The sequence below is a fragment of the Patella vulgata genome, chromosome 4 (assembly GCF_932274485.2).
Source record: "Patella vulgata chromosome 4, xgPatVulg1.2, whole genome shotgun sequence".
NCBI lineage: Eukaryota > Metazoa > Mollusca > Gastropoda > Patellidae > Patella > Patella vulgata.
This window is the reverse complement of record NC_065882.2, coordinates 79,998,967-80,023,531: the sequence shown is the minus strand read 5'-3', so window position 1 is coordinate 80,023,531 and position 24,565 is coordinate 79,998,967. Positions and strand designations below refer to the sequence as shown.

The window sequence follows — 24,565 nt, the reverse complement described above, 5'->3', positions numbered from 1 at the left end:
TAGTTCATGTAAGTGTTCTTACGAATATTAGCCGCTGGAGGAATTTCACATACGATATCAACTATGGTGGAAATGGTAGCTAATATACATGCTACAGTCGATTATTAATTATTCACTAGTTCCAAGATGGCGATGACAAGTAAGTAAATCATAGTAATTGTCTTTCACAATAGAGTTTAACGTCCACTCGACACAAACTAGGTCATTTCGGAACTAACATATCGTTCAATTTTATTTCAATAATTCGCTTGCGAGCATGGGTCTTTAGCAGTGGGGGGAAACTGAGAAAACCTACGACGTTGGACAGGCGACCAAGCGGGGAATCGAAACCACGCCACTTGACTCAATGAAAGACCCTATGATGCAACGCGCACGCGTTAACCATTCGGCCGCCCAAACCCCCTGAATGGGCGTACGTTCAAAAGCCAGGACAACCCGGAATCTTCGGTAAAATCTTTTGATGGACCACTATTTGTTAATCTGAATGAATTTAAGCCGAGATATTATCTACCGATGGTAGGTCCTTTTTATTTTCTTAATGAAATGATAAAGATGCATTATGTAAGATTTAGATAAAGATTTGGTCGTTCTTGTTATAATAGTTCAAATGTAGTTAACGAAAAAAAACCCCTTTTATTAGCTAGTTAATACCGTGATAACTTTTATTATTTGGGGCGTTCGTATAACTTGTAAATATTGTAATATCGTTTATTTGTTGGGGCGTTCGTATAACTATTAAATATTGTAATATCGTGTATTTTTGGGGGGCGTTCGTATAACTAGCAAATATGGAGATATCGATTATGATTTGGGGCGTCCATATAGTGACACCTTTTATTAGTTAATACCGGGATAACTTGTATTATTTGGGGCGTCCAAATTGGAATACCTTTTATTTGTTGGGGCGTTCAAATAACTAGTAAATATTTTTATAACTTTTATTAGTTGGGGCGTTCAATTAACTAGTAAATATTTTTATAACTTTTATTAGTTGGGGCGTTCAAATAACTAGTAAATATTTTTATAACTTTTATAAGTTGGGTCGGTCGGTCGTATAGCTAGTAAATAACGTGAGATATCTTTTAATATGATCGATTCATCACATCGCCCAAATTTAAAACTCTTGGGACTGGAACACGTGACATATCAATATATTATTCATCAAACGGTGATTGCCTCACATAAACAGAATCACGAGTTAAGTTCGTATTTGAAACTCGAGAGAGGTGGTCAGAGTTCACGAGTTGGCTGTATTGTGGTTGAGTTAATGACAGAACGCGCCATTTTAAACAGTTCCATTATCACTTCTCCACATGTCGTCTGCTGAGCTTATTTATGGAGGGGAAAAAGAAGGAAATTGCCGCCATCAGTTATTGACAGGTCAGAGCAGACGGTTTCCGGTTTGTGACAGAAGTATATTTATACTTTATTAAGAAAGTGAAGAAAGAATGATGGCGATATATGAATATCTTACCATTGTCCATAAAAACAAATCCAGATCGATTCCCGAAATTTGATCTCTTTTGATAAATTCGGTATAAATGAGATGCGGTAAAAGGAATATCTCCAACAAATTATATAATGCATTTAATTGTCGGTGATTATAAGGCAAAACCTTAGATACCCCTTCCGGAATGACTCACAAACCATACCGGTGGTTTCCCCTTCTCAGTGATGCAGGACCGAGAATCTAGCCAGGAACGGGGTCTAGTCGTTCGGATGGTACGAAAAACCGATATACCGTGTATTTCCCCTTGTGTTCACGTAAAAGAACCTTTGGTAGTTGGAATTCGACGAAGAATAAGCGGAGTCGCCACTGCCAAGGCAAAATGTCCCTCATAGAACATTGTATGGCATTTGTCCATCTTTATTATACCGGTTAATGGAGAAAAACAGGACGTTAAGCAATCATTTTATTTCATTTTCATGGGACTTATTTCCGGGGAAATCATAAAACAGTTTAAGAGGGTGAATGAAATGAAATGAAATGAAATAGGGTTTAACGTTCTACTGTTCTGCTCCTATACTGGGCTAATGAAGACGGGCATACGCCATACAGTGTGCTATGAGGAAAATTTTTCCCGGGCAGCGCCACTATCGCCTACTCTTATATCGAATTCCAACTGCCAAGGGATCTTTTACGTGCATTCTAATGTATACACGGGACCTCGGTTTTTCGTCTCATCTGAAGGACTAGACAGCTGTCCTTGCCAGGCCATCCGTTCTGCACCACTGACAAGGGGAAACCACGTCGGAAAATCTGGATGCACTTTCTCGGCCAATGCAGGGATCGAACACCCGACCTCCAGGCTAGTGAGTCAGCGTCTTAACCACCTAGCCACCGTGGCTCCCTAAGAGGGTGAATGATTCGATGAAATGGCATGTATTGTTCATATTGACAGTACCGGGAGGGAGATGGGGAGGGGGTATCTTCCAATGACACAAACATTTTTCGAGACCAACATATCCTTCAACTGTATTTGAATAATTCGCTTGCTCGTATGTGTCTTTAGTGTAAACCTATCATAGTGATAACAGATAGCAGTTTCGTACATATATGATTTATATGAACACCGTATCAAAACCAGCTGGGGGCCAATAAGCAGTTTGAGGATCCCGGAGGACCCGGAGGACCCGGAGGTAACGCATGGGGTTAGACAGGCAACCCTACTCCTTTTACGTGCAGTCGAGGAATCGAAACCACGCCACTTGCCTCAATGACAGACCCTATGATCTGAAGCGATCCCACGATCTCCTCTATGCATATAGATGTATATGCTAGACTTTATATAAGTTGATATTAGTCTAAGTCCTGCCTCGTGAACGACAAACATCACTTAATTTCATTGTGTAAATACAAATGTGTAAGACAAGTGGTTACCAATGCCAACATCAAAAATGGTTGCCCATGCCAGCAACAAAAATGGTTGCCCATACCATTTAAATGCAATGAAATGTGCGGCATCAGGATTTACAAATATGGTGAAAGATAAACACGGGTCAATGACCACAGACAACAGTTTCTTGTGCAAATTGAACAAAAATTGTTAATGTTCGAAAACCCATGAACTTTGTGGCTTACACCGAGTACAAGCCTAGAGCCACGACCCAGCGCCCCACAGACCATTCGTACACCAATTTCTATAACAACCCTTCCTTATAAAGCTAGATAAGTTCTTTAAATCTCATAATTACAAACACCCATCGAGTCATAAGACGTCATTTCGACCATTTTAGATCCTACTAAATCCCCCTCAATTTCAATATGTCTGTTCATTAAATGACTTGACCCCGCCATTATTTACATGTAAATACCATTACCACCAGTTCCTAACCACTAAAGACAATATTTTCTCGTCTGAAATCACCACGGAGGTTCCAGCAAGGCGTAAGTACGCTCCATAGTAAATTGATTCACTCTTTTGTAACAATAACCATGATTGGATTAACTCGCGGATGACTAAAGCCATCAACCAATTAGATTACCTGATGGTGTATTAGTGAATAAATGGATATCGCGGGGTGAGTATTTGAAAGTGAAAGTAGTAAATTAATAGAGTTATTTCTCCAAGCACATCCTTTTAATTCCCATATTGACAGGAATCCTTTCAGCGAAGCATATGGTTCAGTCACTTCAAGTCGCCTTCATTTAATCTGATGGCCGAACCCAGTCAATATTCCAACAATGGCTGGCAATTCGATCTGCCATTTTGGGTCACGTGATATCTAATTTCCTACAGAGAGCAATCGTACCTCTAGACAGTGAAGAGCTGTTAATGCCCAAGTCTCGAGGAGTTCTCGCGAAGTTTTTAAGAGGCGGTTAAGATGTTTTCAGATTTAATGAAAAAGTAAAAATGGAGAATTGAAGACGACTGAATTTCTGATTGCAGGTTGTTGAGATTTGAAGAGGAGCTCAAGTCGCCATTTTTACAACTTGTAAAATAACAGACGTGAAATCTATCGCCATGTTGTTGAGCTCGATAAACAGACGAATAATAAAATGGAGCCAAGATGGAGGCAGGACACCGGAAATAGATAAGGAAATTAGGTTGAACTTGGTAGATTGGCTATTTTCGTTTTACAATACGTAAACTTAGTAATGAGAGAAATTAGGCGAGTTGGTGAATTGGAAACAGTTTGAGAGGTTTATATGGTTCCTTGTTGCTCTCAGCGACACCCACGCCAAATACCGATATTCACTGAACTTGTCTGTGTCTAAATTGATATGTATGTCAAAGTTGAGATCAGCTGATAATAGTGATCTGGAAAATGAAATAACATCAGTAGGGTGCATTAACTCCGGAATGATAGAGAGAGAGAGAGAGAGAGAGAGAGAGAGAGAGATGGGGTTTAACGTCAACTCGACACAAACTAGGTCATTTCGGGACTAACATATGGTTCAATAATTCGCTTGCGCGTAGGGGTCTTTATCAGTGGAAGGAAACCGGAGGACTCGGAGAAAACCCACGAGGTTAGACAGGCGACCTTACTCCTTGTCACGTACAACGGGGAATCGAAACCACACCAGTTGACTCAATGACAGACCTTATGATACAGCGCACACGCGCTAACCATTCGGCTAATCACCCCCAACTCCAGAATAAGGAAATAAAATAAAATGAAATGAGGTTTAACGTCCTACTATTCTGCTCCGGTTGGTCTAATGGAGATTGGCATACGTCATACAGCGTGCTATGAGGGAAATTTTGCCTGGACAGCAGTGCTACGACCTACTCTTTTATCGAATTCTAACTGCCAAAGGATCTTTTACGTGCACGCCAATGTGTACACACGATCTCGGCTTTTCTTCCAATCCGATGGACTAGACAGCTGTCCTTGTCATTCCTTCCTTCCCGCACAATGTTAGTAATAATATTTTAATATTCTTTCCCATGGGCCATGCTAGAATTGTGTCAATCCTCTTCTTCAAATTCTGGTAGTCAAAGGTTTCTTTATGTGCACATGAATGTGACATCATGGGAATTTTTTGTCCTATCCGAATGATTTGTCAGCTCCACATGCGCCAGGGAAATTTAAAATATATGTTTGTCGTTCGATCCACCTCCTTGGCAAAACTCCTCACTGTACCAATGTACAGCTAGAGAGAGAGAGAGAGAGAGAGAAATAGATTTTAACGTCCACTCGACACAAACTAGGCCATTTCGGGACTAACATATGGTTCAATTTTATTTCAATAATTCCCTTGCGCGTAGGGGTCTTTAGAAGTGTGGGGCGGGGCTGACGACCCGGAGAAAACCCACGAGGTTGGACAGTCGACCCTATTCCTTGTCACGTACAACCAGGCAATCGAAACCACCCCAGACCTTACGATACAGCGTGCAAGTGCTAACGATTCGGTCTTCCAACCCCCCATCAATGTACAGCTGTCCATTATAGTACTCAAAACGGGCGTGATGAAATAAATGTGAAAAATGTCATTTCATGATTTAACTAAATCAGCCAATATGTACTTTTCACTCGTACCGAATGTTCTAAATTGGACAAATTACGGGCGAGGCAACCATAAACCGGAAATCAAGAAATACCTTTAGTTTAAACCCACTCAAAATATTTCAAATGTATTCAGACGAGAAATTGTTATTTTAAAAAACGCCCAATTGATATATGAAAACCCGTTTACTATGATTCTGACAAGAGAATTAGTAGAACCGTCGCTCATAAATAAACTGTAATATTATTCCATGTGTAACTGTGTCCATGGAATTGCTGACGGGGGCTGGGGGGTGCTAAATGGTTAGCGTGTGCGCTCTATCATAAGGTCTGTCAACTGGCGTGGTTTCGATTCCCTGGTTGTACGTGACAAGGAGTAGGGTCGCCTTTCCAAACATGTGGGTTTTCTCCGGGTCCTCCGGTTTCTTCCCACTGCTAAAGACCCCTACGCGCAAGCGAATTATTGAAATAAAATTAAACCATATTAGTCCCGAAATGACCTAGTTTGTGTCGAGTAGACGTTAAACCCCATTTCTCTCTCTCTCTCTCTCTCTCTCTCTCTCTCTCACTCTCTCTCACTGGGGAGAGGGGGGCTGTATCAAGTAAAATGGGGTTTAACGTCCTACTTTTCTGGTCCGACTGGGCTAATGAAGACGGGGATCTGCCATACAGTGTGCAATGAGGGAAATTATGCCCGGACAACGGCGCTACGGCCTGCTCTTATATCGAATTCCAGCTGCTAATGGATCTTTTACCTTTTTCCATCCCATCCGAAAAACTATACGTTGTGCCTTGCCAGGTCCTCTGTCCTGCACCACTGACAGTGACAAGGTGGAACCATGCCGGAAAATCTCGACGAAGTTTTTCGGCTAAGGCAGGGGTCGAACACGGGAACCAACGTCGTGGGCAAGTGTACATGTTTGAATTCGATAAACGTCGCTTTCTGGGCAAAATGCCCGTTTTCGTTCACCCAGTTGGCGCAGATAAGTAGGACATTAAACCTTCAATTCATTTCTTCTAATTTCTATTTTGTTCTTTAAGTCGATAACCTTTTAGTCGTTCATTTGAAAATGTACTCTGTTGGCCTATTTCCTTTATTCCTCTAAAAATATACTACAGTGATGCAATCAAACTTCAATTTACTTTGAATCGCTTCCTAAAGGCTTCTTAATGCCTTTATATACATTATTCTTCTGTCCTTCGTTGTCTGGTTAATCGCGTCAGTGGTTTATCGATCATCAAGTCTGACAATGTGCTATGGTTTAATGTAGTGGGCTTGTTTATTGTAGCCGTTAATGCCAGCAGACGACCGAGAGAAAGGAAAAAAATCCGATAATGGCGGGAAGATTGATCTGTCGTCTGTCATTCTAACAACAGTTTAACCATCCTTTCTTTCACTCATTCAGACAACCATCCATTTTAATATTGTTCCATTCGACAGAAGGTCAGCCACAAAGAAATAAATTTGTAATCCATCCTTTTTCTCGGGACGGCCACACGTGACTTGTCGTGGAGTTGTAGCAATTCCTTAAATGGGGTAAAGGAATTTTGTTATTGGTAGTTTGTCCCTTGAAGAGAATTCAATCACGTGTTTATCGAAGAATAAGAATGGTATTGGTTGTAATTATGACTGTGTTGGAATATTAAAGATGGTCAGTAGGGCGCCTCTCAAAATATCAGCTGTCTGGGTTAAAGTCTTTATGAGTCATTTGGAATTTGCGGACAATATCAAATTGCCAAGGGTTGAATCCACGCTAAATTGGTTATTTAACATTTTATTAAGTAAGATTACAATTACAAATAATAAGAATCTCCCGATTTGGATTCAGACCGATTAAAATACAGATGTCAGCGAAACTTGTTAATACAGTCATATCTTAGTAAATACTGAAGAGAGCGAGAGAGAGGGGTGGGGCGGGGGGAGGGGTAACATCCACTCGACACAAACGAAGAATCTTCTCAGCAATTACACAGAGAGAGAATTGGGGTTTGACGTCCACTCGAAACAAACTAGGTCATTTCAGGACTAACATGTGCTTTAATTTTATTTCAATAATTCGGGTAGGGGTCTTTAGCATTGGGGGGGGGGGGGGGGGGGCTGGAGGACTCGACGAAAACCCACAAGGTTGAACAGGTGACCCAACACCACGCCACAGACCTTATGATGTAACGTTCACGCGGCCACCCAATCTCCACTCACGAGGTTAGACTAGCGATCGTTTATACGATTGTTAACCTTCTGTTCTCTAGCCCGGGTACAATTTGGCGAGCGCATGGAGCTGACCTTTCTACTGACCCTGCCGAAGGAATCCAGAAGGCCATTAAGACTGGAACATAATGCCGATCAGTAGTTTATATTGGAAAATCCCGGACGATAAAGAGAAATAAATTGGGAGTTATTCAGACTAAAAAGCTGTAAATGGAATTTCTATAATTGAAAATGATGGTCAGGACTCGAGTCTAAATCTTTCATTTCCACGGTTATGGGAGTTTGGGAGATTGTGTGATTCTGGCGACCATTATCAACCTAAATTACGCTTCCTAACTAACTTGTAGTGGCTTAGTCAGTTGGAACGAGACTGCACGAGACGCGATACTAAAATTACTCAGAGAGAAAGGAATCTGAAATTAAAGATTTGCTGTGAAATCACAAAATTATCTCGTCAAAGACTCACACGCAAAGACACGTCACCAATCAAAAAAGAAATACTTTTAGAAAATTTGGCTACATTGTTGTGTTTCTCTGGTAAATCCGAGGCGATATTTTAACCTCTAACCCACCAATTGATGGTCTTTATAATGGACGTGGATCAATTAAGATGGTCAATTAAAGCCAATTAACTCGAGATTTTTATCAAGAAATTTTATTCGATATTCGCATTAGGTTTAAGCGGTAATGAATCCACTTTGAACTGAAGGATGATCGTTATGTGGTTATACAAACTGTTTGATGTTTTATACTGATTGTCGGGCTTTCCGTTTTTATCAGAAAGTGGGACAGGTCTGTCTCACATTACTGAACTAAAATGTCTAAATAAATCCAATAACCATTCCAGTGATATAATGTATGAAGTCGGGGTAACTGTCAAATGATGAAAGCCTAACAAACATCTAACTTATCGATAGTACTTGAAAATTAAATGAAGAGTGGTTAAACAACCTACTAATCTGTACCAGTCTGTTCTGAGAGAGAGAGAGAGAGAGAGAGAGAGAGAGAGAGACAGGTGGGGGGGGGTAAGGTTCACCCGACAAGAACTATATTCTGCTTTCATCTAATAAAATTGAAAAAGTTTAATTAGTCTTTTTGTTTGTAACAGATGTGAACCGGAGTAGAACCGCATTACAAAACTGTATACTAATGGTTAGATATGGCGGCCATTTAGGGCAGAGACAGTATACAGAACATCCCAAAGGTACGCTATTTGTCTAACACAAGCTCCACTTGAGCACAGACACTAAGCTAGTTGACCGACATTTAAGTCCTAAAACCACAATTTTAGTCGAAAACACTAAGTATACTTCGAGAATTTTGTGAAGTTTTTATTCAGCTTGGCCCATTTAATAAAAAGTTTATTTAGTCTTTGTGTGTATGATAGAGAGAGAGAGAGAGAAATGGGGTTTAACGTCCACTAGACACAAACTAGGTCATTTCGGGACTAACATATGGTTTAATTTTATTTCAATAATTCGCTTGCGCGTAGGGGTCTTTAGCAGTGGGAGGAAACCGGAGGACCCGGAGAAAATCCACGAGGTTGGACATTCGACCCTACTCCTTGTTACGTACAACCGGGGAATCGAAACCACACCAGTTGACTCAATGACAGACTTTATGGTACAGCGCGCACGTGCTAACCATTCAGCCACCCAACCCCCCTGTGTATGATAGATCTGAACCGGAGTAGGACCGAATTACAAAAAAGTATACTACTTTTTGGATATGGCGGCCATTTAGGGCAGAGATCTATTTTCGAAGTATGAAGTAGACGGAACTCTGTGTGCAGAATGACCGCACTACATAATTTCATTAGCACGGTCGATACAGAAAACCTTTAATTCTATCTTTCCAATTTACTCTAATGGCCTCTTATTTAAAATCCCAAGGGGTTTTGTTTTGTCGTTTCTTTGTTGCTCTATTTCATTTTTTATTCACCATTGCATAATATTTATTGATTGATACCCCTAACATCATTAACAACATCATTAACAAGGGGAAAACTATAATTTTAATGATTTTATTCACTTTCATGTTGAACAAAAACAATGAAACTATGATAAACTCGATTAAAATAACCACCGTTTATTGGCAAATACTTCTATACGCTGTTATTACACAATCGACTTTACTGAATAATTTTTCTTAAAGTTTGCAATAATTCGTGCTCTTTTTTATAGCTTGCGTGTACGCGCTGTGGGTTTTTTTATAATACGTATCTAAGTTGTGTTCGTATATTGTTCATTCGGCACCGGGATAATGCATATGGGTTAAGATCAGTGATTCTCAACCAGTGTGCCGCGAGATCTTCTAAGTGTGCCGCAAAAATTCACATATTTTTCAAATATATTTAGCCAGGTGTGCCACTATTTTTTCCATGTGTTCCAAGGTGTGCCGTTGGCAAAAAAGGGTTGCGAATCACTGGTTTAGATAATTTCAGAGCCCTATGAGGTATATTTTAACCCAGACAGTCGTGCTTTCGTCGACTCCTCGTCAAACCGCCAAGGTTTCTTTCGACATGTTTGAGGTTTTGGCAATCTGATTAAAACACAGATCCTATTTCGTTTCGTTTTTTTATAGTTCAAACTTTTGTTTTACTTGTCTTTACTACACTAGGACCTGGAAGAGTTGTTATATAACCCGCGTTCTGGATGATGTGAGGGATTAGCCAATGAAACGGTCTGCTACGGCGAGTTTTTGGCGTGCTCTGCACGGAACTGTGTAACCGACTAGAAACATCAACACTGTTTGATGAGGTTATAGGGTCAAAAGCCGCTCTTATGACCTCTGACACGACCTTCCACTACAACCGGACAGATCTTCATGTAGTAGAGGCCATCGAAAGTATATAAAAAAACGAAACGAAATATAGATCTGTATTTTAATCAGATTGGGGTTTTCCTTTCATCCGAACTAGACGCGGTTCCACCCTCCCCCCTCCATCTTTACACCACTGACAAGGGAAACCGCGGGACACCAGGATCGAATCAGAGACCACCGGGTTAGTGACCAGCACCTTACTCCCTGAGTCATTGTGGTACGCATACTGTACCAAATTATCAATAGGCCAAAACCATACATCATTACAATGATAGCAAATATGCTATGAACATCAAATTTAATATCTAAACTATTGGCTTAATCGCTAAATCTGGCCAATTATTCACGAACCAACTCGACAAATTCTCTTTTATTGGTCTTGTTATCCCGTATGTAAATCTGACAGCCATGTTGTTATCCAGCATGTAAATCTCGTAGCCATGAGAATAGTTATAGGTTTTAAATTTCTCATGTCTATTATTCATCAACTTGTGTCAATCAGGTACGAATCATCCTCCCAAATTCCCTCAAGTCATCAATCAGGCACGAATCGTCCTCCCCTATTCCCGCAAGTCATCAGTTAACTAAATGTGAGAGCGCAACCTCCGGGCCACCACTAGACTTGTTCAACAAGCTAAAGTCAATAGTAAAAACCCCCGACCACGTAAAGGCGACTATGGAGATATAATATAATTTGTAAACATTGGGGATATAAAATAGAGAAAATATTGTCTTGAGTAAATCTCTTATGAAAACAGAAGAACCAGTGGTTATAAACGGTTAAATCTCATATACCACGACCCAGAACATGACCTTTACAATGTGACATAACGAGATTTGGCGAGATTATCATTCGCCGTTTTAAAAGAACAGATTAACCAGTCTTTAATGTCAAAGTGATAAAGTAGGACTGTTTTAGATCGAATTGTCATGCCACTTTATAAACCATTCTGGGTTCTTTTAAAGAAATAAACGATTTTTTTTCTCGGGGAAAACTCAGTCGATTTTCTCTCAAATTTCCCCGAGTCGTTTAACTTTTCTAGCGTCATGTGGTTCAAGACTTCGATCTGCACTGTTAAGTGTAGTCTGTCGATACGACGATGGGATTTGTTTCTATTCTGAAGAAATCCTCGTAAAATACTTTTGATTGTAAAGAACAACAACTCTTGGCTTTAGTAATTCAATGATCGAAATAGGTTAACCGACAAGAAAAAAAAATCAATCGGATTGAGAAGATTATAGAACTCTTCACCAAGATAAATACAAAATGGTTCCCGGTTCTGGCTGATGAAATTTGCTTTTTTTACTATTAAATTCTGCTTTTTTTTACTATTAAATGCTGATTTTGTTTGCTATTAAATTCTGCTTTTTTTACTATTAAATTCTAATTCTGCTCTTTTTACTATTAAATTCTGCTTTTTTACTATACAAATTGTTTTGGACTATGAATTTTTTTAAAAAATGCAATTTGTTTTGTTCTATTAAATCTATATTTTACTATTCATGTGTTTGGTGGTTTTTTGTAACTTTGAATTTTATTTTGTTACTATTTTTTTGTAACAAATGTATTTTGTTACTATGAAATTTATTTTGTTACTATGAAATTTACTTTACTTTGTTACTATGAAATATACTTTGTTACTATAAAATTTACTTTGTTACTATAAAATTTGTTACTATGAAATTTATTTTGTTACTATGAAATTCTAACAAGTATCTATCACACCCCTTGCTACATGTAACCGGGCAAGAAATTGATATTGATATGCCTACGGAAACACGGAGTCCACGAGGAGACGTACTGTTATTGGGTGTGATGTACTCGACTTGGGTTATTCTAATGAAACATTACGTTTCGTTGAAATGAATTGGGCTAATGAAAACAGTGTGCTATACGTCATACAGTGAGCTATGAGGAAAATGTTTCCTGGACAGCGGCACTACGGCCTATTCTTTTCCGAACGACTAGACAGCTGTCCTTGTCAGGCCCTCCGTCCTGCATCACTGACAAGGGGAAACCACGCCGGAAAATCTGGATGAACTTTCTCGGCCAATGCAGGGATCGAACACCCAACCTCCAGGCTAGCGAGCCAGCGTCTTACCCACTTAGCCAGGGGAACCACGCCAGAAAATCTGGATGAAATTTCTCGGACAATGCAGGGATCGAACGCCCGACCTCCAGGGTAGCGAGCCAGCATCTTACTCATTTAGCCACCCTTGGTCCAAGGTTTCGCTGAACCTCCGGCAATCAAAATTCAAACTATGGTGGCATCTTAATGATTTCCAAAAACCCAAGTTCCCATATTGGTATATGCGCAAAACAAATAATTGATCAGCGACTGGAATTCAAAATCAATATGTCGTTAGATTCTTATCGATTTTTACTAATGTCAGACAAAGAAATAATTTTACAAAATAATACAAATACAAAAACAAGAGATTCTTTTTTTTTTATAATCTAGACATAAGATTAATAGATACCCTAATTTAAAGATGAATCGATGCGTTTAAAAAAAAAAAAAAAAAAAACAATTGCGCGTAAAAGTGAACATGATTAACTTGATTTGAAGGTGGAAAGGTCTGTGATAAATGTTGATAAGGACCAGAAAGAAAGAAAAGACGTAAGAATTTAATTGTTGTGAAATATGTTGATGCTGACATTCAAACACCAAACGCCAGAAATATAAAGCGCAAAATAAAGCTGCCGAGAAACGTTACGATTTGTGCGTGTGTGCGAGGGGAGAGGGAGAGGTGTGTGTGTATTACACAAACTATGTAATTTCTAGAATAACATTGGACAAAGTGGATAGAACCTGAAGACAATCGACAACCTTAGGCGACCCGTCATCTTGTCACAAACAAGCCTGGGGTTGAACCCATGTCACTTGAATAGATAATTAACCTTATCATCTATAAACGTTCGACCTCTCGGCCACTTCAGCTAATCGTTTATGCTTCTGCTGTTTGGTTCATTATATCCAGCAATAACTCTGTTTACCTCTGTCTGTGATATATCTGCATCGTGAAAGCGGGGGTTAAATTATTACAGGTCTTTTTGTTTTCAAAGAGATAAACGAGATGAGTTGAACTTATTTCTGGTCAGAGCGACTTCACACCAACTAAAATACAATATAAGAAGTGAAGGTGTTTTAAGGTACAAGTAAAGTTCGTCTGGTTAAAATCAAACATCCAAATATCAGGGTAAAAATAATTAAGCAATTACTGGCACACCTTTGTGTAAGTTAAAAGTCTCTGATGATTTGAGCTTGCAAACTACATTACTGTGAAAGTTGAATCTCTTAAAGTAAAAGAAAGGTCCGTCTAAAATAGTTTAATGTCGTTGAGTATTTACAAAAACAGATAAACAAAATATGTCGCAACATTCGTCACTATCTTCAGAATATATAAACTATCCATTGTCATCTATGTGTTACGCAACTTGGTGTGCCAATGGAATCCATGTCGGAGGTTTATCTGTTGTTGATATTCGATCTGTTTTCTTAATGAAATGAAAAATAATCAATTTAAAAACATCTTTGTGTGAATGAAACCGTTATTATCCGAAAAATGAACGACCTAGGAAATTTGAATTAGATGTTATCATGCAGATCAGTTTAAACTAGTGATACGGTGGTATACCAGGTTTTGTTGTCCTGTCCGATCAGAGAGAGAGAGAGAGAAATGGGGTTTAACGTCCACTCGACACAAACTAGGTCATTTCGGGACTAACACATGGTTTAATTTTGTTTCAATAATTCGCTTGCGCGTAGGGGTCTTTAGCAGTGGTAGGAAACCGGAGGACCCGGGGAAAACCCACGAGGTTGGACAGGCGACCCTACTTCTTGTCACGTACAACCGGGGATTCGAAACCACGCCAGTTGACTCAATTACAGACTTTATGGTACAGCGCGCACGTGCTAACCATTCAGCCACCCAACCCCCCCTCGTCAAAACAAGCCAACCTCATTTACACCAATTCTTCATTATTTCCAGATATAACTATAATAACTCTTAATACGAAGCAGTTGTAACATTTTAACTGAAACTTCAAATAATTAAAAATAATTCATTTGTAAAACCGGCTAAAACATTCAAAAATATAAACACATTTAGAAAACATTAAAAACAGCAGTTTCAGCTAATTAAATTTTAAATCTCAAAAATTTTGTTCATTAAAATCAAACAAAAAAATCTAAACAATATAAACTCCATTAAAACCGACCAGAAAAATCATGTTGATAAATTGATTTGCTAATGACTGGGTTTTAATAAGGAAAAGTCGAACTAGATATTGCACACATAACATTCAACAAAGAATAAAAATAATTAGTGTGAGTTATATAATTAGTAATAACAGGCCGGACAATTAACTACCATGTTAAACAGCCTAATGAGATTATATAACAATCTACCAATTATCCTTCATTTCAATATATTGGATAGTATAATTATATCTCGTGAGTATAGAACACAATATGCACGACCATGTGCGGTAAATACTCGATAATACACCCAATATAACGATTGGCTACACAATAGTCCACCAGTCAACATGTGTAAATTGCTTCTATAATTCGCGCGCTTTGATGGAAACGGTAGAAAAGGAATCTAACAATAAAAGGAATGTTCAATAAATTTGATTGACAGTACACTTCGTGCTCGTGACGGGTGGTAATGGTGAAATGTACGCGTATACACACGTGTTGTAGGTTATAATATAAGAGGCATTGGAATTGTTGATGGTTGCCATCATAGGTACGGTAATTACAGGGCCCTTATTCACGAAAACTTAAACTAAGTTACAACCGAAATTTTAAGAAATACTGCAACTTCATTGGATACATGCAAATTGATTTTACTGGTCAGCCAATCGAATTGCAGTATTTCTTAAAATTTCGATTGTATCTTAGTTTAAGTTTTCGTGAATAAGGGCCCAGGTATAACAAAACACCAGGTCAGAGGTCACGTATTACCGCCACTGGCCTCCAAGTTCAAAGGTCAATTAGAATTTACATGACGGAATTGCGAGACCTGCATTGATATCCCCCTGTCAGATTTGAAAAACATTACGTATAAAAAATAACGTGTTTGTTTCAACACCAACATTGCAAGGAGGCTAAGTGTAGAAAAAACAATGGCGAGCTGCGTATCATGGGCTTAGAGTTCATGCGCCGCCGCTCAAAATTAAACATATGAGATCTTTCGTACTTCATGATCATATATCTCAACCAATTTCAAACATTTACCATGGATTCTAGCATGTTTTAGAGAGAGAGAGAGAACGCGAGAGAACGAGATGGGGAGAGATGGCGTTTAACGTCCACTCGACACAAACTAGGTCATTTCGGACCTCATAGAGGGTTCTATGTCAATAATTCACTTGAACGTAGGGGTCTTTAGCAGTGGGAGAAATCCGGAGGACTCGGAGAAAACCCACGAGGCTGTACAGACGACCCTACTCCTTGTCACCTACAAGCTGGAAATGGAAACCACGCCACTTGACTCAATGATAGACCTTTTAACCCAACTTCCCCGTCTCTAGCAATTCCAACAGGCCAAAATGTCTAGGAGAACCAACCTAAGCCTCCCCATCCGGACCTGCCACCCAGCGATATACATATTGGGAGTTTGTGTTCCCATGGGATCCTGTAAATTGAGCGACCATCATAATTAAACTTACTGATTTCTTCATTTTTTTTCGGTTTTCAAACCCTTTGTCCATTTTCTGAATAATGATGGCTTGGTTCTGGGTGATGGTTTCCAGTTGTTCGTAGATTCTCTGAAACCACTGATCCTGATCAAAGGCATTTTTCAGCGTGGACTCTTCTGCAGACGACATCTTGAAAGGTGGGACAACTTCTCGCTAGATCGAGAACGAGAAACAAACGAACAGCGGGAAAACCAGTACACTTTTGTCAATCAAAAACACCTTTGTCAATCCAAAACACTTCCGTCAATCAAAGACACTTTTGTCCACCAAACACAACTTTTTCATTTAAGACGTAAGAACTACGCAAAAACTGTCGAAGTTATGAAGAGATGTCCGAATGCACAGCTTGGAAGTCTTATTACCTAACTTATAAATGACATTTCTACTTGATATTACATTACATGTAATTAACTATTACTCCACAACACTTGGCTATATGACGATATGAGTTTTATATTATAATATATAGTTAGAATGAATGAGAATAGGGTCACCATTATCAGGGTAGATGTCACCTTTGCTGAATATTACTACAATTACAATTATGTAGGCTCGAACTTCTTGTCACTTGACTTCGTTTTTCGGTAATTGGTAGATTTTTTATTTTTATTAGGTATATCCGATTAGATTTATGTTTAAATTAGAACTGCTTAGGGATAAGATAGACTTTAGTAATTCATATTCTTAAGAGTAATTAAAACGTAATCTAAACGTTAATAACTCACATTCGCACGAGTAACATCCCTAGTAACTCATATTCTTATGAATAACAAATGTTGCGCCATTAGGTTAATTAAAACGACATTTAACAAAATACAAACTAACTGTAACACTGGAGAGCGTGACGCATAGAAACGGACAACAGTTGCCATAAATATGTCCACCTACAACGTCATATCGAATTGTTATAAAAAATGTTTTGATTATCCAGTTCTAGTGAGTTGCTAGATCACGAGCGAATCACGCCATATGGTGTAATAATGATTTTATCGTAGCTATCATAATATGGTCATTATTTAAAGTTCAAACCGCCCAATAATACCGCTAGTTAAAACAGTCGGTCTTGTAGTAAAACAGTTGATCTTTTCTGTTAAATGTCGAAATGGAATGGAGAGAGAGAGAGAGAGTGTGTGTGTGTTTAACGTCCACTCGACACAAACTATGTCATTTCGGGAATAACATATGGTTCAATTTTATTTCCATAATTCGCTTGCGCGTAGGGGTCTTTAGCAGTGGGAGGAAACCGGAGGGCCCGGAGAAAAACCCCGAGGTTGGACACGTGACCCTACTGGCCTTGTCACGTACAACCGGGGAACGAAACCACTCCAGCTGACTCAATGACATACATGATACAGCGCGCACGTGGTAACCATTTAGCCATCCACCCCCGACCCCCAGCCCGCAATGGAATGGAAGAGAGTGTAAAGTCGGCACATTCTGTAGACAGAGAACCATCTACTTCACACTTCGAGAACAGATCTCTGCCCTAAATGGAAGCCATATCTAACAATTAGTGTACTGTTTTGTAATGTGGTACTACTCTGATTCACATCTGTTATACACAAAAAGTATAATTTAAAAAAAAAAGAGAGAGAGAGAGAGAGAGAGAGAGAGATAGAGAGAGATGGGGTTTAACGTCCACTCGACACAAAGAGACAGACAAACGATAGTCACAAATACTAGTATACATAAGTCACGGTTCGAAATAGATTGAAGTTTAACGCCCTCTTTTCCCAACCAACACCAAGAGCGAACCCTGGATTACCTAGTTAGTCAGGTAACACTCACTGAACCACCGCGGCTCCAACACAAAGTGAATATAGCATTAGTGTCAGATGAGTATTAATAAGTTTTAACCGGTAAATCAAGAGAAACAGAATACTTTTTATCTAACTGATTATAAATAATAAGAGTTTCTAGTATACAGTTATATACTACTAGAAAGAAGACACGTGTAACTGACTAATTTCTGTCTTATCTTGTCTGTTTCACTTATAGTTATTCACCGGATCATCTTACTTATACCATCTGGTTGTAATTATAACAGTAATATCATTTACTGCGAACATTGGTCACTTTATAACAGAGAGAGAGAGAGAGAGAGAGAGAGAGAGAGAGAGGGGGAGATGTGGGGACAAGGATACATTTGGGTAACCAAGTAATACGAAGGGAACCCAGCGATTGAAATAAATAAAATGAAATGGGGTTTAACGTCCTACTGCTCTGCTCCGACTGGGCTAATGAAGACGGGCATACGCCATACAGCGTGCTATGGGGGAAATTTTGACCGGGTAGCGGCAATATGGCCTGCTCTTATATTGAATTGCAACGGGCAAGGGATCTTTCACGTGCAGGCCAATGTAAACGCGGGACCTTGGTTTTTCGTACCATCCGAACGACTAGACAGCGGTCCTTGTCAGGACCGCCGTCCTGCACCACTGACAAGGGGGACCCACGTCGGAAAATCTCGATGAACTCCCAGCGATCGATCTCTTGAAATTTTTGCACACAGAGAAACAAAGGTTATTTCGGGACTAAGATATGGTTATCTTTAGTATTAACAATTAGCATGTGCGTGCACCATTTGTAACTTGTTAAATTTCACCAGTGGAACACAAACAAACCCGCGGCACCCTGCTTCCCCGTCTCAAGCAGGCCGCTTCCCCTTCTCAAGCAGGCTGCTTCCCCTTCTCAACCCGACCGCTCCCCCTTCTCAAGCAGACCGTCCCCACCCCCACTTCGTCCTTTTCCCTGGAGCACTAATCGCATGTTTATTTTTATTATTGGTTTATCCAGGTCTGTATAAAATAACTAGAATCGTGGTTGATTATCTTCAAATCTTAAACGACATAAAAATGATAGAAAGAAATCCTAGAGCGTCTAGAGTCGACAGTTTAGTTGATTTCTATCGATTTTTAAATAGCAGTAAACCTGACTGTATAAATTTCACTTAACTATACTTAATAATAGACTAATTTTACACTTTTCCTGACTCAATCAGTCCTGGGGCTAAAACGAGATGCCATGTTTGTTTCTAATTCGGTCTATTCTCAAACTCTGAAACATCTAAAAGATTGAGACAGTCTCAGACAAACAGTCGGTAGATTTACCGCCTTCTTTCATTTTTTACCACAAAGATTCTATCGAGTTTTAAACGTTTGATCATTTAACTGACAAATGATCGATTCGTAACTTAAGCCAATAAACCGATTTTCTGTAAAAATATTTTCTAAATTGACACAAAAGGCGTGTATCAACAGTGGAGTTGGTGTTATGATGATTTAGGATGATGTGACGGTATTCAGTGAATAGCTGTTCCGAACTGTTTGATATCAAACGATGAATTAATTGTTTTTTTGTTTATCATAATCATCTTTTATCTAGTGTCTTCTATAATTTATATACGTCTTTGAAGATGTGGGGGGTTGGATGGCCGAATGGTTAGCGGGTGCGCGCTGTATCATAAGATCTGTCATTGAGTCAACTGGCGCAGTTTCGATTCCCCGGTTGTAAGTGACACAGAGTAGGGTCGCCTGTCCAACCTGGTGGGTTTTCTCTGGTGTCCTCCGACTGCAAAAAGACCCCTACGTACAAGCGAATTATTGAAATAAACTTAAACCATATGTTAGTCCCGAAATGACCCCTCTCTCTCTCTCTCTCTCTCTGAAGATTTTTGGGGTCGTGGATCATTTCTGGGACTACCGTGATAGTTGGTCTGGTCAACACAATAATTCGATAATTTTGAAACTAACATGTCAATTTCATTTCTATGGTTACGCGTGCAAGGCGAAGAGGAAATGGCGCGTTTTGAGAAAGTTCCGTCGGGATTTTCCAGCGAGGTTGCCCCTTGTCGGTGATGCTGGACGAATGGACACGCAAATAAACGGACCAAAATAAAATAGCTCCCGTGTAAACGTTGACGTGCAAGTAATAAAACCCTTAACAGTAGGAATTCAATTGCTAGCCAGGCAAAATTTTCCTCATAACATCCTGTATGACGTGTATGTCCGTCTTGATTAGGTCGATTGGTGCCGTAAAGTAGGACATTAAACCCCATTCCATTTCAGCTCTTACCACAATGTGCTCTATTATTGGGAATATTTTATCATTACACATAATATTTGTTTAATTTTCTGAACCGCTAAAAATCGTTAGATACAACATATGTTTACGACCTGGATATTAAAAACGTTATTTTATCACGTCGTAAATTGTCAAATGTTTTATAGTCTACGATCATGGAATCAGACCGCTCAATAAAATGACAGATGTCCAATTCAAAAAAGTGTCTTGAGAGGGGCGGGGCGATCTTAAGACTTCCCGATCCCTAAAAAGCAATTTTACCCAACATCTGTGTATAAGTATATATAACATACAAGTTGTCGATATGTTGCTTATAGTAACATGTGGTATAATAAAATACGTCAATTATATCTGACTGTATTTCACAGTATTATTTCATGTTACAGGGGGATCACGGTGGGTAGGTGGGTAAGACGCTGGCTCGCCAGCCTGGAGGTCGGTTGTTCGATCCCTGCACCCAGATTTTCCGGCGTGGTTCCCCCTTGTCAGTGATGCGGGACGGAGGGCCTGACAAGGACAGCTGTATAGTCGTTCGGATTGGACGAAAAACCGAGGTCCCGTGTACACATTGGCGTGCACGTAAAAGATCCCTCGACAGTTGGAATTCAATATTCGATATACGCTATATGGCGTATACCCGTCTTCATTAACCCAGTTCGGAGTAGAACAGTAGAACGTTAAACACCATTTCATTTTTATGTTACAGTAAAATATTTTATAGTAGAATTATGACATCTTCATTTGTTCAATATTCCACACATCAACAGCTGCTCATTCTCTGGATCGCTGTGAAAAAGATTGATTTATAAGAACAGCAAACTATAACCACACTGTTCAAATATGTGCAGAGTTTGGGTAGAAAAGGCGGTAACTATAGACAATATTGGTTCTTGATAAAGGCAAGATCAGGAACTACAAGTTCAACATTGCTAAACAACCATGACCCCCCCCCCCCCCCTAAACGAAAGTCTGTTATTTCATGTATATTAAGCGAGAGAGAGAGATAGAGAGAGAGAGAGGGAGAGAGAGAGAGAGAGAGAGAGTTTAACGTCCACTCGACACTAAGTCATTTCGGGACTACCATATGGTTTAATTTTATTTCATTAATTCGCTTGCGCGTAGAGGTCTTTAGCAGTGGGAGGAAACCGGGGGACCTGGAGAAAACCCACGAGGTTGCACAGGCGACCAACTCCTTGGCACGTACAGCCGGGGAATCGAAATCAATGGCAGACCTTATGACAGCGCGCACGTGCTAACCATTCGACCATCCAACACCCCTGTATATTAAGCAGGCCTTGCATTAGTTTAAGAGGTGGAGTGGTGGAAGGAGACACGGAACAAACCCATGGCAGGGCGTGGCCATTCGACCATATTTTTTTTTATAATGAAATGGGGCTTCACGTTTCACTTTTCTGCACCAACTGGGAGAATGAAGACGGTTTTCCCATATAAAATGAAATGAAATGAAATAGGGTTTAACGTCCTACTGTTCTGCTCGGACTGGGTTAATGAAGACGGGCAAACACCATACAGTGTGCTATGAGGGAAATTTTGCCCGGACAGCGGCACTACGACCTACTCTTAAATCGAATTCCAACTGTCAATGGTTCTTTTACGTGCACGCCAATGTGTACTCGGGACGTCGATTTTCGTCCCATCCGCACGACTAGACAGCTGTCTCTTGTCATTCCTTCCTTCCCGCACAATGTTAGTAATAATATTTTAATATTCTTTCCCATTCAAACAGTATGTCTCTTGTCATGCCTTCTGTCCTACACGACTGACAAAGGTAAAACACGCCGGAAAGTCCCGATCGAACACGGAACCTCAAGGTTAGCGAGCCAGCGTCTTAATTAATGGGACACGTTCTGTTAAAGCAACCGAATACAATATTACCGGGAAATTGGTGTAGGTATATAATGTCCGCTTCAACAGACAACTGAGAAATGAAATAAAATCGGATTTAACCTCCAACTGTTCTGCTAATTTTGCCCGGACAGCAGCGCCAAGACCTACTCTAATAACGAATTCCAACTGTCAAGGATTCTTTTACGTACACGCCAATCAGGCAAATGTGGGAAAACTATCCTCAAATAAACGAGCATTTTAGACCACTAGGACCATCGAACCCCTCTTCAAACCAAAGAATCTGACTACCGATCTTGCTATCGACACCAACGATCATCTTGTAAATTATATTTCTTGTACACAAAGGGGGGAACCTGGATGGTCGAATGGTTAGCACATGCGTGCTGTATCATAAGGTCTGTCATTGAGTCAACGGGTGTGGTTTCGAATCCCCGGTTGTACGTGACAAGGAGTATAAGGGTCGCCTTCCATCCTCGTGGGGTTTCTCCGGGTCCTCGGGTTTCCTCCCACTGCTAAAGACCCCTACGCGCAAGAGAATTATTAAAATAAAATTAAACCATATGTTAGTCCCGAAATGACCTAATTTGTGTCGAGTGGACGTTAAACCCCATTTATCTCTCTCTCTCTCTCTCTCTCTCTCTCTTTGTACAGAAGGTAATACATATCACCACTACAATACAAGGGAGTAAAATGTAATGGAAGTTAAAATAAAAAATAAAATCGACTGTACAACAGGTGTAAGATATCTGTTACTGTATTTTAATGATCAGGCTGTTTTTACTGCAGGAACATCGATTTTACAAACATAAACTAATTCATGTTTCATAAACTTATAACTTAGCATACTTTATTAATAAGGGCAGGATGACCGCACTACACACAAACACACCCTAAAAGACGTACCTGTGGACAAGATACAAACCACACAGCAGGGCGCGTGAGAAGGGGGTGGGGGCAGCTGGGACACTTGTCCATGGGCCCGGAGCCTAAAGGGGCCCGAAGGTATGCCGATTAAATTTTTTTTACAAATAATTGTTGGTATTATTTAATAAAAAAAATACATGTTACTTGATCGTGTGGGTAGGATTAGAATCGGATTCTGTCCGTTTACTTTTTTGGGGCAAATTGGTGAAATAAAGACTATAAGCTACATGCCGGGGCCTTCGCGCCGTTGGGCCCCGACATGTCCTTATTCCGTTTGAGGCTTCCATCACCGTCAGGGTATCTGGGCCCTAGCACGTACCAGGGCCTAGTCTGGGCCTGTAGAACACTTCAATGATTGTGAGTTTCCAAATATGCCCCAAAAGTTCGTTAGAGTCCAGTTCAACGTGATTTTCGGTATTACGGTTGAAAGCATTTTTTTTATTATTTTGATATTTTGGCGTCTAATGGTCACGGTTTTTGTTTTTCCATTTATTTGCATGCTTAAATTAAAATTTTCTGTGAAAATCGTGTAGATCTGATTGTTATTACATCAGTAAAACTAAAACGTAGTGCATGTATTTGGTATGTCATATGTTGTTGTTTAAATCTTAGTTTCCGTGTCTTAGTATAGTGACTCCCAGTTTCACCAAATATACGCCCAAAAGACGCTAGAGAGCATGTATCCTTCAAACAATTGACATCGCAGACAATTAACCTTCTAACTACTTAAACGTCCGCTTCCTAAACATTTGACATCGCAGACAATTGGCCTTCTAACTACTTAAACGTCCGCTCCCTAAACAATTGACATCGCAGACAAAAAGCCTTTTAAGGAATTAAGTGGTATAAGAACCTAGCGATATTAACACGGTACTCAATGATTGCTGAAAGATAGTTGTCTATGATTGGTTCTCAGCAGGTGAGAGATGAAAATCACTCTGAGTGCTATTTAATGGCGTGTCTCTTACTGATAGGAAATAACACGAGCGTGATCCTAGTAATTCTACCTAGTTACATCGCAATCACATACGATGAATGGTTTTACGTTGTTTTTTTTATAAAATCAGATCGATGACACTGTTGCTATATTCTTCGCACATTAACAGATTTCTGAGAGAGAGAGAGCGAGAGAGAGAGAGAGAGAGAGAGAGGGGGGGGGACTAAGATAGGGTAATCGTTCTATTTTTATCAATTTTAACAATTCGGTTGCGCGTAGGATCATTAACATAAGTGACAGATTGAACGGGACAAATGATATTTCGCTAACGGGTTATCTGGGGAAAACCCACGAGGGTAGCCAGGCAACCCCTTTCCTTGGATTGAACCTATACGACACCTGTATAGATAACAGATCTTATGCCTGCGATATCAATGCCTTGGAAACAGATTTTAAACATCAACTAATCAGAACAGGCGTTACATACATTTATCTAAAACCTTCCAATCCACTCTAGATAAACTGCTGTATTTTATCAAACAAGAAATATATATCAGCG

The 24,565-nt window shown here is 39.7% G+C and overlaps 1 protein-coding gene across 3 annotated transcripts in view; it reads right to left on the bottom strand.

Moving 5' to 3' along the window:
- LOC126819625 (tetraspanin-9) overlaps positions 1-24,565 on the bottom strand; it is a 143,606-nt gene that overhangs the window by 92,371 nt on the left and 26,670 nt on the right. The window contains exon 1 of one of the 3 annotated variants that reach the window (XM_050547753.2): positions 16,164-16,509. The exons of the other annotated variants lie outside the window; for them this stretch is intronic. Within the exon in view, the coding sequence (XP_050403710.1) occupies positions 16,164-16,322 (159 nt within the window). The 5' untranslated portion in view covers positions 16,323-16,509. Of the gene's footprint in view, positions 1-16,163; positions 16,510-24,565 lie in introns of those variants that run through there. 3 annotated transcript variants of the gene reach the window in all.